At 36.8% G+C, this 14,248-nt stretch overlaps 1 protein-coding gene across 1 annotated transcript in view; it reads left to right on the top strand.

Moving 5' to 3' along the window:
• Positions 1–14,248, top strand: part of IARS2 (isoleucyl-tRNA synthetase 2, mitochondrial) — a 62,026-nt gene that overhangs the window by 10,433 nt on the left and 37,345 nt on the right. Inside the window, exons 3-9 of the mRNA XM_077887193.1 lie at positions 8,882–9,041; positions 9,876–10,024; positions 10,106–10,155; positions 10,237–10,346; positions 10,429–10,519; positions 11,074–11,189; positions 13,720–13,889. Coding sequence (XP_077743319.1) covers positions 8,882–9,041; positions 9,876–10,024; positions 10,106–10,155; positions 10,237–10,346; positions 10,429–10,519; positions 11,074–11,189; positions 13,720–13,889 — 846 coding nt within the window. The remainder of the gene's footprint in view (positions 1–8,881; positions 9,042–9,875; positions 10,025–10,105; positions 10,156–10,236; positions 10,347–10,428; positions 10,520–11,073; positions 11,190–13,719; positions 13,890–14,248) is intronic.

Below are 14,248 nucleotides of genomic sequence, written 5' to 3'. Positions count from 1 at the left end.
ATTGAGGCTGCTGGCACACAAGTCAGTGAAAGGAATCAGGGCCAGATCCAGACCTATAAACAGTGGGGAGCTTGGCTGTCAGCATGCATTTATGTGACTGCAGGGGCTAGTTACAGGCACCCACAGCAATGCAGGCCAGGGATGGTAGTCAGGTTGGAGCTGGGCCTGCGGGGGAAGCAGCTGCGGGAGCCTCGGTTGTTGGCATGTTGTTGTGTAACTGCAGACATTAGCCTCCTGTATGTGCACAGCAGTGGATGCTGGTAATGAGAAATACTTCTTTTTTTTTTTTTAATTTTTTTATTTATTTATGATAGTCACACACACAGAGAGAGAGAGAGAGAGGCAGAGACACAGGCACAGGGAGAAGCAGGCTCCATGCACTGGGAGCCCGACGTGGGATTCGATCCGTGTCTCCGGGATCGTGCCCTGGGCCAAAGGCAGGAGCCAAACCGCTGCGCCACCCAGGGATCCCGAGAAATACTTCTTTACGTGTGTTGTAGACTTTTTTGTTAGAAACTGGGCATTTTAGATCATAAGTTGTGATAAATCTGAATAACAGTCTCTTGGACTCCATTCCCCCTCCCAGCTTTTAATTGAAATTAATAAAACAGTTAGAAATTTTCAGAGTAAGATAGATGGGTTTTGTCTGAAAATTACCAACTGTTTTCTCTGTTGTTTTCAACGACACCTCAGGGCATAAACTGTCCTGTAGACTAATCCATCAAATTTGGGATCCTTTAAAATATTAGGTCCTGGGGTGTTAGTGTTTGACATTTGTTCGGATCCCAGGAGGGCTCCTCCCAGCTGTCTCTTCTGGTTTTCTTCTGCAAACTAGCTGACTTAGATTTTAACCTGTGTCATCTTGAATCTATAAACCTTCCAGCTGTGTTTCCCCACAGCCTCCACTCTTTTTGACAGCCCCTTAGGCTTGAATTTCTCTATGTTCTGTTGCTGGGAAGAGATTAAAAGCTATTAGTTTTACTGCCTATTCCTCTCCTCAGAGAAAATCACCCAGCCAAGGCTCTGGAGCTGAGAGTGGGGACAACTGTATACTTCTCTGTGAGAGATACCCCTACTTTAGAGTTCAGCACTTGTGGGAGAGTCAGCAGTCTGTGATCTTGAACTGCCTTTCCTGTTGTGGAACCACCATTTTATGAGCCTGAATAAGTAGGATCGGAGCCCCGGTGTTCCCAGCAGACTTGTACCCAAAGTAGAGTTTCTGTTCCATGAGTGGGAGCCAAGTGGAGGGAGTCCCTTACCTCTTAACTGCACTTGCCTGGAAGTTAGCCTCAGCAGCAGCAGGTGGCTGGGGCAGAGACATAAATGCAGACATAAATGCTTGCCCTTCCTAGGGAAAATAGCCCTCCAGCTGAGAGCTGGAGCAAGAGGAGCCCTGGGTTCTTGGCAGCACCAGTCTGAAGTTGATTCTCTGCCTCACGGAACTGGCAGGCTGGAGAGAAAGAATGGCCTTGAGTCAAATGCCAAGGACTCTCACTTCTCTGACAAATTTTTGTAGAATTTTTGTTATATAGATGTTTCTTCATCTGGATGATGGGCCATATATCCAAGAGCTTTAAAGATTGGGTTTTAAAATTATTTCTCCAAAAAAAATAAAAATAAAAATAAATAATTTCTCCAGGAATGCCTGGGTGGCTCAGTGGTTGAGCATCTGCCTTTGACTCCAGGCATGATCTCAGAGTCCCGGCATTGATTCCCGTATCAGGCTTCCTGTAGGGAGCCTACCTTTCCCTCTGCCTGTGTCTCTGTCTCTCTCTTTGTGTCTCTCATGAATAAATAAAATCTAAAAAAAAAAAAAGATAAACTAGCTGAAGGGCACCTAAATGGCTCAGTGGTTGAGCATCTTTAAAAAAAAAATTTAAATTTATTTCCCCAGTTTTACTAGGAAGTTTGTCCATATAGTTCCTTGCACTGTCATTCTTAAGGTCAAACTCTGTCTCATTGAATTTTCTCTTTTATTGTTTTTAATTACATTGACACTATTTTTTTAAAATTATTATTTCTTTGTTTCTGCTTGCTTTGGGTTCATTTGTTCTTTTTGTAGTTTCTTGAGGTGAGATTTTACATTTTTGATCAGATTTTCTGTCTTTTCTAGCATATGCATTTTATTGCTATAAATTTTTGTCAGCACTTCTGTAGATTGTGTTCCACAAATTTTGACATGTATTTAGTTAATATTTTTATTCAGTTCATTGTATTTTGCGATTTCTCTTGAGAATTCTTTTTTGGTCCATGAGTTATTTAGAAGTGTATTTGCCTTTCCATCCCTTTACCCTCCCATATTTATAACATGTCTTATGTGTATTTCTATACATATGTTTCTGTCTCCATAAGGTAGTGTTTGATAGTTATTTTTTCAACTGTGAAACATAAGTTGAAGATTTGAGTAAACAGATTATAATATTTACTCGTATTTCTATCATATCCTTTCTTGCTTCTTTGTGTTTCCGCATTCCTTTATTGTTTTCCTTCTAGTTAGAGAGTTTCCTGTAGTTTTTCCTTAGGGCAGGTCTGCTGGTCAAAGATCATCTTTGTTTTCCTGCATCTGATAATGCCTTGATTTTCCTTTTATCCTTCAAGTATATTTTTGCTACACTTAGGATTTTGGATTGACCGTGTTTTTTTTTTTTTTTTTTTCCAGCACTTGAAAAATATTGTACTACTTGCTTCTGGCCTCCATATTTTCTGATGAAAACTCTACTGTAATTCAGATTATTTTTCAAGTGTAAGCAAGGTGTCATTTCTCTCTCTCTCTCTCTCTCTTTTTTAAAGTCTTATTCACTTAAAGTAATCTCTACACCACACAGGGACTTGGAACTCACACCCCTAAGATCAAGAATCCCATGCTTTTCTAGCTGAGCCAGCCAGGTGCCCCACTCTCTAATGTCTCTTAAGATGTTTTCATTTTCGAAAGTTTAATGATAGTGTCTCTTGGTGTGGATTTCTTTAGATTTGTCATGTTGGACATCATTCAGCTTCTTGAATTTGAAGGCATGTATCTTCAACCAGTTTGTGTTGTTTCTGGCCGTTACTGTTTCATTTCTAACTAAAGTCTCCTTTCAGGACAGCAGTGACACCAGTGTTTGATCTTTTGTGATAGTCCCACAACTCCTTGATTTTCATTTTTTCCCCCCGTCTTTTCTCCTCTTTGCTTTTTAGATTAACTTATCATTCAGTTGTGAAGTTTAGTGGTTTTTTTTTTTTTTTTTTAGTTTAGTGGTTTTTATCTTTGTCTCCTCCATTCAATATGCAAGCCTATCCATTGAGTTTCTTTTTTCTTTTCTTTTTTATTTTTTTTTAAGATTTTATTTATTTATTCACGAGAGACACAGAGAAAGAGAAGCAGAGACAGAGGGAGAAGCAGGCTTCATGCAAGGGGCCCAATGTGGGACCCGATTCTGGGACTGCAGGATCACGCACTGAGCTGAAGGCAGACGCTCAACCACTGAGCCACCCAGGTGTCCCATCCATTGAGTTTCTATTTCAGTTATTGCTTCACTTTTAAAGTTATTTTCACGTATAAAATTTACAGTTGATGTTCCAGTTAAACCTCAGTTTATTTATTTTTTTTATTTTTATTTTTTTTATTTTTTTAATTTATTTATGATAGGCACACAGTGAGAGAGAGAGAGGCAGAGACACAGGCAGAGGGAGAAGCAGGCTCCATGCACCGGGAGCCCGATGTGGGATTCGATCCCGGGTCTCCAGGATCGCGCCCTGGGTCAAAGGCAGGCGCCAAACCGCTGCACCACCCAGGGATCCCTAAACCTCAGTTTAAAAAATACCATTTATTTTTTCTCTTTCAACAAATTCTTTGAGGCTTTTTATTTTTTCATATTTTTCAATTATGTTCACAACTGTTTAACCATTTTTATCATGGTTGCTTTAAAATCTTTTTCAGATTATTCTAACGTCTCTCTTATCTTAGTGTTGGTTATCTACTATCTTTTTATTCAGTTTTAGATATTTACTGTTGGTATGGTAAGTGAACTTTTATTGAAATCTTGACATTTTGTATTTTCTGAGAGTCTGAATTTTAAACACTTTTAGCAGCTTTTATTCACTGACACCTTTCCAGCAGAGGAATGTGAGCACTGTCTGGCTACTGCCAGGTGGGGTCAGAAATCCAGATTCTCTACTCAACCTCTTTTAAGACTAAGAAGAGGAGCTCCTTTTTTACTTCTCAGCAGGATAGGAATTCTACTTCTCCCTAAGCCTCCACGGTCACTGCCCAACTATAAAGTGCTAGTGTGCCATGTAACTGCTTTCTGCATGGCCTCTAGTGATACCAGGGCAGGAAGAGGTAGCCTTGTTACCACCGAGCAGTGGTGAACATTCCAACTCTGCATTAAGCCTCCTCTGAGTACCCCAGTGGAAATGGGAAGGGGTGCCTCATCGCTGCTGGGTGGGGGGTCCAGGCTCCTTACATGGTCTCCACTGACACTGTAGATGGGGTCTCATTGCCAGCTACAGGGATGTAGTCCCCACTTGCTACTTGATTTTCTTTAACAACATCTTGGCTGGGGAAGAGGGCTTAAAGATGCCTGTGACAGATTTACAAAGGTGGAAATCTAGGCTCTTTAGCTTTTGCTTGAAGGGCTGGCTGCTTAACTGGAGTAGAGCAGTTAGGCGTAATTTACACTGGTAGTGTATACTGGATGTCCTTAATGGGACTTGATTAAATAAATTTTGGTGATGAAGTACTACGGAATCTTAAAAGGAATTAGGTAGATATATCTGTACTGACATGAAAGATGTCCAAATATTATTAACTGAAGGAAGAAAAACAAATTTTAAGAGTGTTATATTAGGATCTAACTTTGGAAAAAAATTTAAACCCAATATTTGTTATTACTAATATTTGTATTTTTTTTTAAAGCAAAGATCCTGTGTTACTCTTTTTTTTGGGGGGGGGGGAAGAACTTACTCTTATAGTCACAAACAACAAAGAAAATTAAAAAAAAATTTAATGTACTTAATGGTTAAACAGTAAATCTGGAAAGTAAATGTGTTTGAATAGTCAAAATTTAAAGAAAGACAAGGAACACATTGCTCTACCAGATAGGAATATAATGCAGCATTATCTATTCTGATGAATAAAACAAAATAGGTGTCTGGACCAGTCTTATCTGTTTTATTTTTATTTTTTTTATTTTTTTAAAGATTTTATTTATTTATTCATGAGAGACCAGAGAGAGAGAGAGAGGGAGAGAGACCGAGAGAGACAGAGAGAGAGAGAGAGAGAGAGAGAGGCAGAGACACAGGCAGAGGGAGAAGCAGGCTCCCATGCAGGGAGCCTGACGTGGGACTTGATCCTGGGTCTCCAGGATCCCAACCTGGGCTGAAGGCAGCTGAGCCGCTGAGCCACCCAGGCTGCCCAGTCTTGTCTGTTTTAATACATTCTTGTTACTTATCATAGAGAACCTTCAAGAGGTATTATCTTTGCTTTAAAATTACTCCTTTTAGATTGTTTTCTCCATTTTATATTATTTAAGTCTGACTTATCCATTTGTTTTTTGGAACTTTCTGCTGCATGTGTTCAAAGAATTAAGACATTTTATTTTTATTTTTTTTGAATTAAGACATTTTAATTGGAAAAAATCTAGTTTCTTGTTTTTAATATACCCAATAAAATAATTTATTATAACAAAAATAAAAAAGAAAACTCTATTGTTCCAGATTCTTTTGGTTGCTAGGGATAGAAAGGCAACTCTTGAATAAATTAAGCAAAAATGGAAATTTATTGGCTTTAATATTAACTGTTCTTTTTTTAAGATTTTATTTATTTATTCATGAGAGACACACACAGAGGGACAGAGAGAGAGGCAGAGAGAGAGAGAGAGACGCAGAGAAAGAAGCAGGCTCCATGTAGGAAGCCTGATGTAGGATTCGATCCCGGGACTCTGGGATCACACTCTGGGCCAAAGGCAGGTGCTCAATTGCTGAGCCACCCAGGTGTCCCAATATTAACTATTAAAGTCTAGAGATAGTTTCAGCTCCTTTCATGGCTGGATCCAGGGACTCAGATATTATTAGAGTTAGTTTTTCTCCATTTTTCACTCTTAAACATGGTTCCTCTTTTGATGCTTCCCATACCCTCATTCCCACCCTGCACATTTCTTAACATTTACAGGCTTATATTCTTCTATCTTCTCTTTTCCAGCAGTTTTTCCAAAAGTCCTGGATTGAATCTCTTTGTCCTGATTTGAGTCACAGGTCTGTCCCTGAATCAATCATTTTGGACTTGGGAATAGAATATGCTGAAGGCCACAGTGGATCATGTGTCCACCCTTGTAGCTAGAGTGGAGGGGAGTGAGCTCCATATGGATTGAGGAGAGAGGAGTTCTCTCTAAAAAACTGAGGCACTATACAAATCTGCCTCTCATGTGTATAGTTGGAGGTTCTGTTGAAGATTTTGGGCTCTTTGGAACTAGAGGAGGAACAGTTTTTGTTTTTCCTCAGACATACCATAGGTAGTCATGCTTGCTTACCTCCCTTGGAATGCATTTCCTTTTTTTTTTTTTTTGGAATGCATTTCCCACGTATTCATTTAAATGGTACATTTTCTCATTTCCTTCATGTCTCTGTTCAGACTTCATCTCATCAGGCTTTACTGATCTTCCTCTACAATAGCACTGCCACCACAACCAGCTCACATGCTATTTTCAAACTTTCAGCCTTTCTTTTTTCTTCGTAGTGAATGAATATGTTTATTTTCTGTCTTCATTTGAAAGACCTTGTCTCTCCTGTTTACTGCCATACTCTAAGTTCTTACAGTAGTTTTTGGCATATAGTAGGCATTCAGAAATACGTCTTGAAACAAAGGAATACATGAGTATTGTGATAGGAAAAAGAAATGAGGACAGAGGATTATCATGAATAAAAGAGACCAGTGGTTCTTAAACATATGGAGGAACTTGTTTGGAGAGGACTGGTAAAACATTGTGTTTGCATCCCTGCTGTTCCTTTTACATGGGCTTCACATATAACCTTCCCTATAGGGACATTCATTATTAGCTGAAATGATTTCATTCTGCTAATACGGCCAAAAGCAACACTGTTCAGTAGAAACAATGCAGGCTACAAATGTAAGCCACGTAAGTTAAATTTTTTTTATTAGCTGCATAAAAAAAGAAGAAACAGATGAGCCTTATTTTTAACACTATATTTAACTCAGCATATCTAAGCTACCATTTTAATTTATAGCCACTGTGAAATTTTTTTTGAGATATTTCACATTCTATTTTTTTTGTACACAGTATTTGAAATCTGGTATATATTTTACATTTATGGTGCATTTCAATTTGGACTAGCCATGTTTTCAGTTGCTCAGTAGCCAACTGATAGCTAGTGGCTACTATATAAAGTGTTACAGTCTAGAGCATATATGTAGACATTCATTTCTTCCACAGATATTTTTAGACAGTGCCAGATACCATTCTAAATGCAGGGGATTTACTGGTGAAGAAGACAGATGAGATTTCAAGGAGTTTCTATTTTACTGGGAAGGGATAAATAATAACCAGAGAGAATAATTTCAAATAAGAATAAATGGGATGGAGGTTATTTGTGTATTGATTGATTTCAATAATATACCTACTGAAAGGGTACATATCTTGAGTATGTATAATTAGATACATTTTTTATGTCTTGTGATTACTACCCAGGCCACAGGGCTTCCTCCTGCTGTTTGGTAAGTTCAAAAGTTAGAATTTTAATTGGGGGAAGCTGTGGGAAGAATATATAATATCTTTTCTAATTTTGATGGATATGGAAAGGAGGAAATAATTTTCCGGGCATTGTTTCATTTTGGGAAGAAGGAAATTGAGCTTGGAGCCAAATTGATCCTTTGCCTTTGATCTTCCATTTTATAATGGTAATATATTTTTAAAAGGCTCTGCTCCCCTCTAGTATCTAAAATGAACTAGGAAGGGAAAGTTTCCATACTCTAAGGACATTATGAGTTTTGCGTTGATTATATTCTATTTCTTAGTTGAAAATAAATAATATTGAGTTATTTCATGTTAATAATATTTTTAATTAGAGTAAAGCAAATTTATAAATGACTTATTTTTACTGTCTAGTTTTTTTCTTTTTTTTTTTTTTTTAAGATTTTTATTTATTCACGAGAGACAGAGAGAGAGAGAGAGGCAGAGACCCAGGCAGAAGGAGAAGCAGGCTCCATGCAGGGAGCCCGATGTAGGACTCGATCCCAGGTCTCCAGGATCATCACACCCTGGGCTGAAGGCAGTGCTAAACTGCTGAGCCACCTACCAGGGCTGCCCTACTGTCTAGTTTTTAAGAGGTCAAAATTTTTTCTTAAAAAAGCAGTATAGACTACTCTTCTGCATATCCCAACTTTACAAACAAATTGGTAATTCTAGACATAGTATTTTTCACTTTGAAATCTTTTATTTGATTTGTTTTCTGGAGTTAATGGCATTTTAAAACTTCAAATATGTGTTACTTTTGTGTTTCTGTAGAACATGAGTTAATAAATTGAATAGGTTATTTTGTTTATATAAATCCTTTTAAAATTGAGCTTTCTCAGTGTTTTGCAATGATGAATATAACTGGTGCAAACCATAAGAGACTCTTAACTATAAGAAACAGGATTGCTGGAGGGAGGTTGTTGGGGGGAATAGGATAACAGGATAACTGGGTGATGGGCATTAAGGAGGGCATGCGATGTAATGAACACTGGGTGTTATATGCAACTCATGAATCACTAAATTCTACCCCTGAAACTAATAATATACACTGTATGTTAACTACATTGAATTTAAATTAAAAAAAATGTTTTAAAAAGGAATATAACTAGGTTACACATTTTGTATATAAATGATAATTATCATCTTCACAGATTTTGAAGGATATAGCCAATCGGTACCATATGATGAGAGGTTCCAAAATACATTTTGTGCCAGGCTGGGATTGTCATGGATTACCCATTGAAATAAAAGTATTATCAGAACTTGGTGGAAAAGCTCAGAATCTGTCAGCTGTGGAAATTAGAAAGAAAGGTAAATAATCTGTTTCTGTTTGAGAATGATTATTTTTAAATGCTGGTTCCTTAGAAAAGTCAGGGCTTACTCAAAGAGACTTTCTGTTTTTTGTTTTTGGTTTTTTTTGGCTATAATGGGATCTGTTAGAAACCCATTTTTGTCACGGAAAATGCAGATCTTGTTCAATTGACTTTTGAGAATTTACGTTCAGAGACTGAAGGAAAGATTTGTGAGCATTTGCGAGTCCATTTTTCAGTTCTTTGATCTTCATATTTTGTGAAATTATTACCGTGCTCAATGTTTTTATTTACTTTTCTGGCTGGAGCTTGTTGACCTATTTCAAGTGCTAGACTAAATCAGTTCTAGAATACAGATATATTTTTAAAATTAATCCCATTTGATCCTTTATTAGATTGGGACAGAGAAGAATCTTCTGTTCTTAAACTACTGTATATTTAGATATGATTGTGAAGATTTTTTACTTCACTGTAAAACATCTTATTTTTGGCTTAACCTAGATGTACTGATTACTTTTTCTGTGTGTAATGAAATAAGAATCATTCTTTTATCTTTTCTCAGATTAAGAAGTATGAAGAATAATTTTTCCAGTTAATTTTTTTCTAAATGTAAGGTTATTAAGTCTGGAAAATATTTTTGAAATTCTGATTAATTTTAGAATTTGTTTTAGTTATCTTCTGAACACTTTTAACCTTTAGAATAATTTTTCTATTAAGTACATTTTATAGTATACATTGTGTATAATACCTCCGTTTAGAGGCCTACGTTCTAAACCATGTTTAAGAGTTTCAATTTATTGTTTTTCAAATGCTTTTCTTTCTTAATTTTTTTTAGCTAGATCATTTGCTGAAGCAGCAATTAAGAAACAGAGATCAGCTTTTATTCGTTGGGGAGTAATGGCAGATTGGAATAATTGCTACTATACATTTGATGGAAAATATGAGGCCAAACAGTTGAGAATTTTCTACCAAATGTATGAGAAGGTGATGAAGTATTTTTTTTTCCTTTGAGTATGTTATGTGTTATAAAATTCCAGCTTTCATGTAATATATTTGTCTTTATAGGGCTTGGTTTATCGATCTTACAAACCGGTGTTTTGGTCTCCCTCATCAAGGTATGTATGTGTTTTTGGTAGTTAAAGTGGAGAATTTTGTGAGTCCCTCAAATACTTACATCTAATATTCTTAAATCGTAGGACTGCATTGGCTGAAGCAGAACTTGAGTATAATCCTGAACATGTCAGTCGCTCAATATATGTAAAATTCCCTCTCCTGAAACCTTCTCCCAAGTTGGTATCTCTCATAGGTAAGATTTATTCACTGTTTGAGTTTATTAAAGTTACAGAATTGTAACATTTGCTAGTGTATTTGAAATTTTATTTTCACAGATGGGTCATCTCCTGTTAGTTTTTTAGTTTGGACCACCCAGGCTTGGACAATTCCAGCCAATCAAGCTGTTTGTTATATGCCAGACTCAAAGTAAGTATATTACTATATTTTTCATTTTATCCACAAATAGGATTGATTCCATCAATAGCAGTATTTTGGATTTATTTCATCTCATTGTTCACTTAAAATTTAATGAATGATATGTAGATTAGTTGTTATGTTCGTATAGATTTTATTAAGATTTAAATAATTCAGGGATCCCTGGGTGGCGCAGCGGTTTAGCGCCTGCCTTTGGCCTAGGGCGCGATCCTGGAGACCCGGGATCGAATCCCACGTCGGGCTCCCAGTGCATGGAGCCTGCTTCTCCCTCTGCCTATGTCTCTGCCTCTCTCTCTCTCTCTCTCTCTCTGTGTGACTATCATAAATAAATAAAAATTAAAAAAAAAAAGATTTAAATAATTCCATTTAAGATCTCATTTTCACCTTTTTTGAAAGACGAAACAAATGTAAGGGATAAAGTTCTTGAAAGTATTGTTTTTTCAATTATGAAGTTAGTTTTCCTAAAATGATGTAAACCATTAAAATATTATCTGTGACTTTTCTTTTTTCATTATTATTAATTTTCTCTTAAAATTTTATTTTAGATATGCTATTGTGAAATGTTCCACATCTGGAGATCTGTACGTACTTGCTGCAGATAAAGTAACATCCGTTGCTTCTGCTTTGGAAACAACATTTGAGGTTATCTCAACATTTTCAGGTGAAGATTTATAGATACTCTAATGATCACAGTCATCAGAGTACCATTTGTTTTGAGTTTAGTACTTGCTGACTGTTTTGCATTGTGAATTGAAACAGATATGGTCTTTACCTTTCTAGAATATATTTTACATTGATTATACTAAAGGAAAATATATTAAACATGATAGGAGTATAGAAAATATGAACATTGATAAAAGCGCAACAGTATTTCTGGCAAATATCCAACGTAAAATTAGAAAAATGTCTTTTGTACAATGTAGAAATAAACAAATATCCTTTTAAAATTTTATTCAAAATTATTTCACTAAAGATTAACCTTTATCTGATTTAATCAAAGGTGTAAGGAAGGAAATAATTTTTTTTTTTTGGTATATGATTTTAATGAGGAAATTTAGTGAATTCTGAAAATTATTCCAAAGACTATACTTCTATCAGAAGAATCCTTAGTAAGCTGTAATTTGGGAGTTCTAAAGTACTGATTGGTTTTGAAATATAATTATTAAAATCTAGGGAAGTTTAAAATCACCTCTGATCTTTAGGGATACTACATCTTTGTGTTTCTTACTTAAAAAAAAAATCAGGGATCCCTGGGTGGCGCAGCGGTTTGGCGCCTGCCTTTGGCCCAGGGCGCGATCCTGGAGACCCGGGATCGAATCCCACGTCGGGCTCCCGGTGCATGGAGCCTGCTTCTCCCTCTGTCTGTGTCTCTGCCTGTCTCTCTCTCTCTCTCTGTGTGACTATCATAAATAAAAAAAAAAAAAAAAAAAAAAATCACAGGTTACCTGGTGGCTCAGTTGGTTAAATGTCCAACTCTTGGTTTTGGCTCAGATCATGATCTCAGGGTTGCGAGATTGAGCCCTGTGCAGGGTCTGCACTCAGTTCAGAATCTGCTTGAGATTCTTTCTTCCTTTACCTCTGCCCTTCCCACTTGTGCTCTCTCACTCTCTAAAATAAATAAACAAATTTTTAAAAAATCACATGAGTAGAATGAGACACCCCAAAATAGAAAGATTGCCTAGCTCAATAGAGAAGCCTTCCAAATGCATCATTTTAGATACAAGCCAGTTAAATAGTTTAAGTTTAAATAACCATAACCGTAACAAAAAAAGTGTTTTATGTCAAAACCAGGAAAGAAGCTACAGAATGTTTGACATTTAATACCATTTGGTCCTTCTTGGTACAATAAATAAGAGGATTCAGTATATTCTTTGTATCCTACCCTCCTATATCATTTTTAAGCACAGAAGATATTACAGACTTCATTAACAAATTAGATATTGTTATAAAAGCTGAATGGCATTCTCATAAGGTTTTTGAAAGTGCTCAGGTTAAACTTAAGATCACCTTTCTAGATTGGGTAATTGTTTCAAATTATTAGTGTAAGAGAATCATTGGGTTACCATTTTGAGCCACCACATTTCAGAATAGATATACTTCTCTCTTCTGTGGCAAAATAAATTATAGACAGCTTATTACTTATTAAAGTAGTAGGAATGTTGAACAGCTAAAGTGGAAAAATTTATGTAGGATAGCTTTTCTTTCCAGAAAAATATAAATTGTTTCTTACTGATCAGAGATTTTTTTTTTAAAGATTTAATTTATTCATGAGAGGCACATAGGGAGAGATACAGGCAGAGGGAGAAGCAGGCTCCCAACCAGTAGATTCTAATACTATCTCTGGGGAACTCACTATTGTTTCTTTTCAAAAAAGGATAAGAAATGGTGGGGGCACCTGAGTGGCTCAGTGATTGTCTGTTTGGCTCGGGTCATGATCCCAGGGGTCCTGGGATTGAGTCCTGCATTAGGCTCCCTGTGGGGAGCCTGCTTCTCCCTCTGCCTGTGTCTCTGCCTCTCTCTTTGCGGCTCTCATTAATAAATAAAATATTAAAAAAAGAACCTACTGGTCATTGATTTGGTGATCTACTACTGTTTGTCTTCATGTTCCAAAAGGTGCATAGCTGCACATAAAGAAATCTTCTAGGGTCCGTTTGAGTCGTATCTTATAATAATTGCTAATATTTAATTTATTTTATTTAAAGATGTTATTTATCCATTCGAAATAGAGAGAGAGAGTGAGCGAGCGAGTGCAGGAGCAGGGCAGAGGGAGAAGCAGGTGCCCTGCTGAGCAAGGAGCCCCAATACAGGTCTCCATCCAGGACCCCAGGACCACAACCTGAGCCAAAGACAGATGCCAAACCAACTGAGCCACCCAGGTGCCCCAATAATTGCTAATATTTTAATCATTTACTGTGTGGCAGGTATTAGGCTGAGGGTCCCAAATACTTAAAATGCATTACCTCAGCTTGTCTTCATGGCAACTCTCTGAGGTAGGACTGTAATTATCCACCTATTGTAGATTGCTAAAGGTCACAGGGCAAGTCAAAGGGGAAGCGGAGATTTGAGCCCAGCCTCGTTGCAGATCCTGCACCTTTCACCTGATAGTCTGTGGCTACCGTTGATAGTCTGTGGCTACTGTAGAAGCGTTGTCATGTAAAATAATTCTAAATTATGGCTTTCTTTCCCTACAGGTGCAGATTTGGAAGGTGGTACTTGTGCTCATCCTTTAATTCCTGATAAAGCCTCCCCTCTTTTACCTGCAAGTCATGTGACCATGACAAAGGGAACAGGATTGGTGCACACAGCCCCAGCTCATGGTATGGAGGATTACAGCGTAGCTTCTCAGCACAACCTGCCCACGGTACTTTTCCTCTTTTTTTCCTTCTTAATTATTGCTTTTGCAAAATTAAAGTGATAAATCCTAACTAGCATCTTTATTTTTTGGTGATAAGCAATCATTTTTGTCATAACTTAGTTGTGAAATGCTTAGTACCCTAATGTTCAGTACCCTAATGCCTCATTAATTCATACTAATTGAGAAAGATTTCCTAGAATTAACACAAAATCACCACAAAATTAGAATTGAAAAATATTAAGTAGGGACAATTTTTTTCTTTCAAAGTATTAATTCATATAGACAGATTGCTTTTATTTTTTTTAGTTTTTTTTTTTTTTTTAATTTTATTTATTTATGATAGTCACAGAGAGAGAGAGAGAGGC

Source organism: Canis aureus, chromosome 38 (genome assembly GCF_053574225.1).
Source record: "Canis aureus isolate CA01 chromosome 38, VMU_Caureus_v.1.0, whole genome shotgun sequence".
Classification (NCBI taxonomy): Eukaryota; Metazoa; Chordata; class Mammalia; order Carnivora; family Canidae; genus Canis; species Canis aureus.
This window is presented reverse-complemented; position numbering and strand designations above follow the sequence as displayed.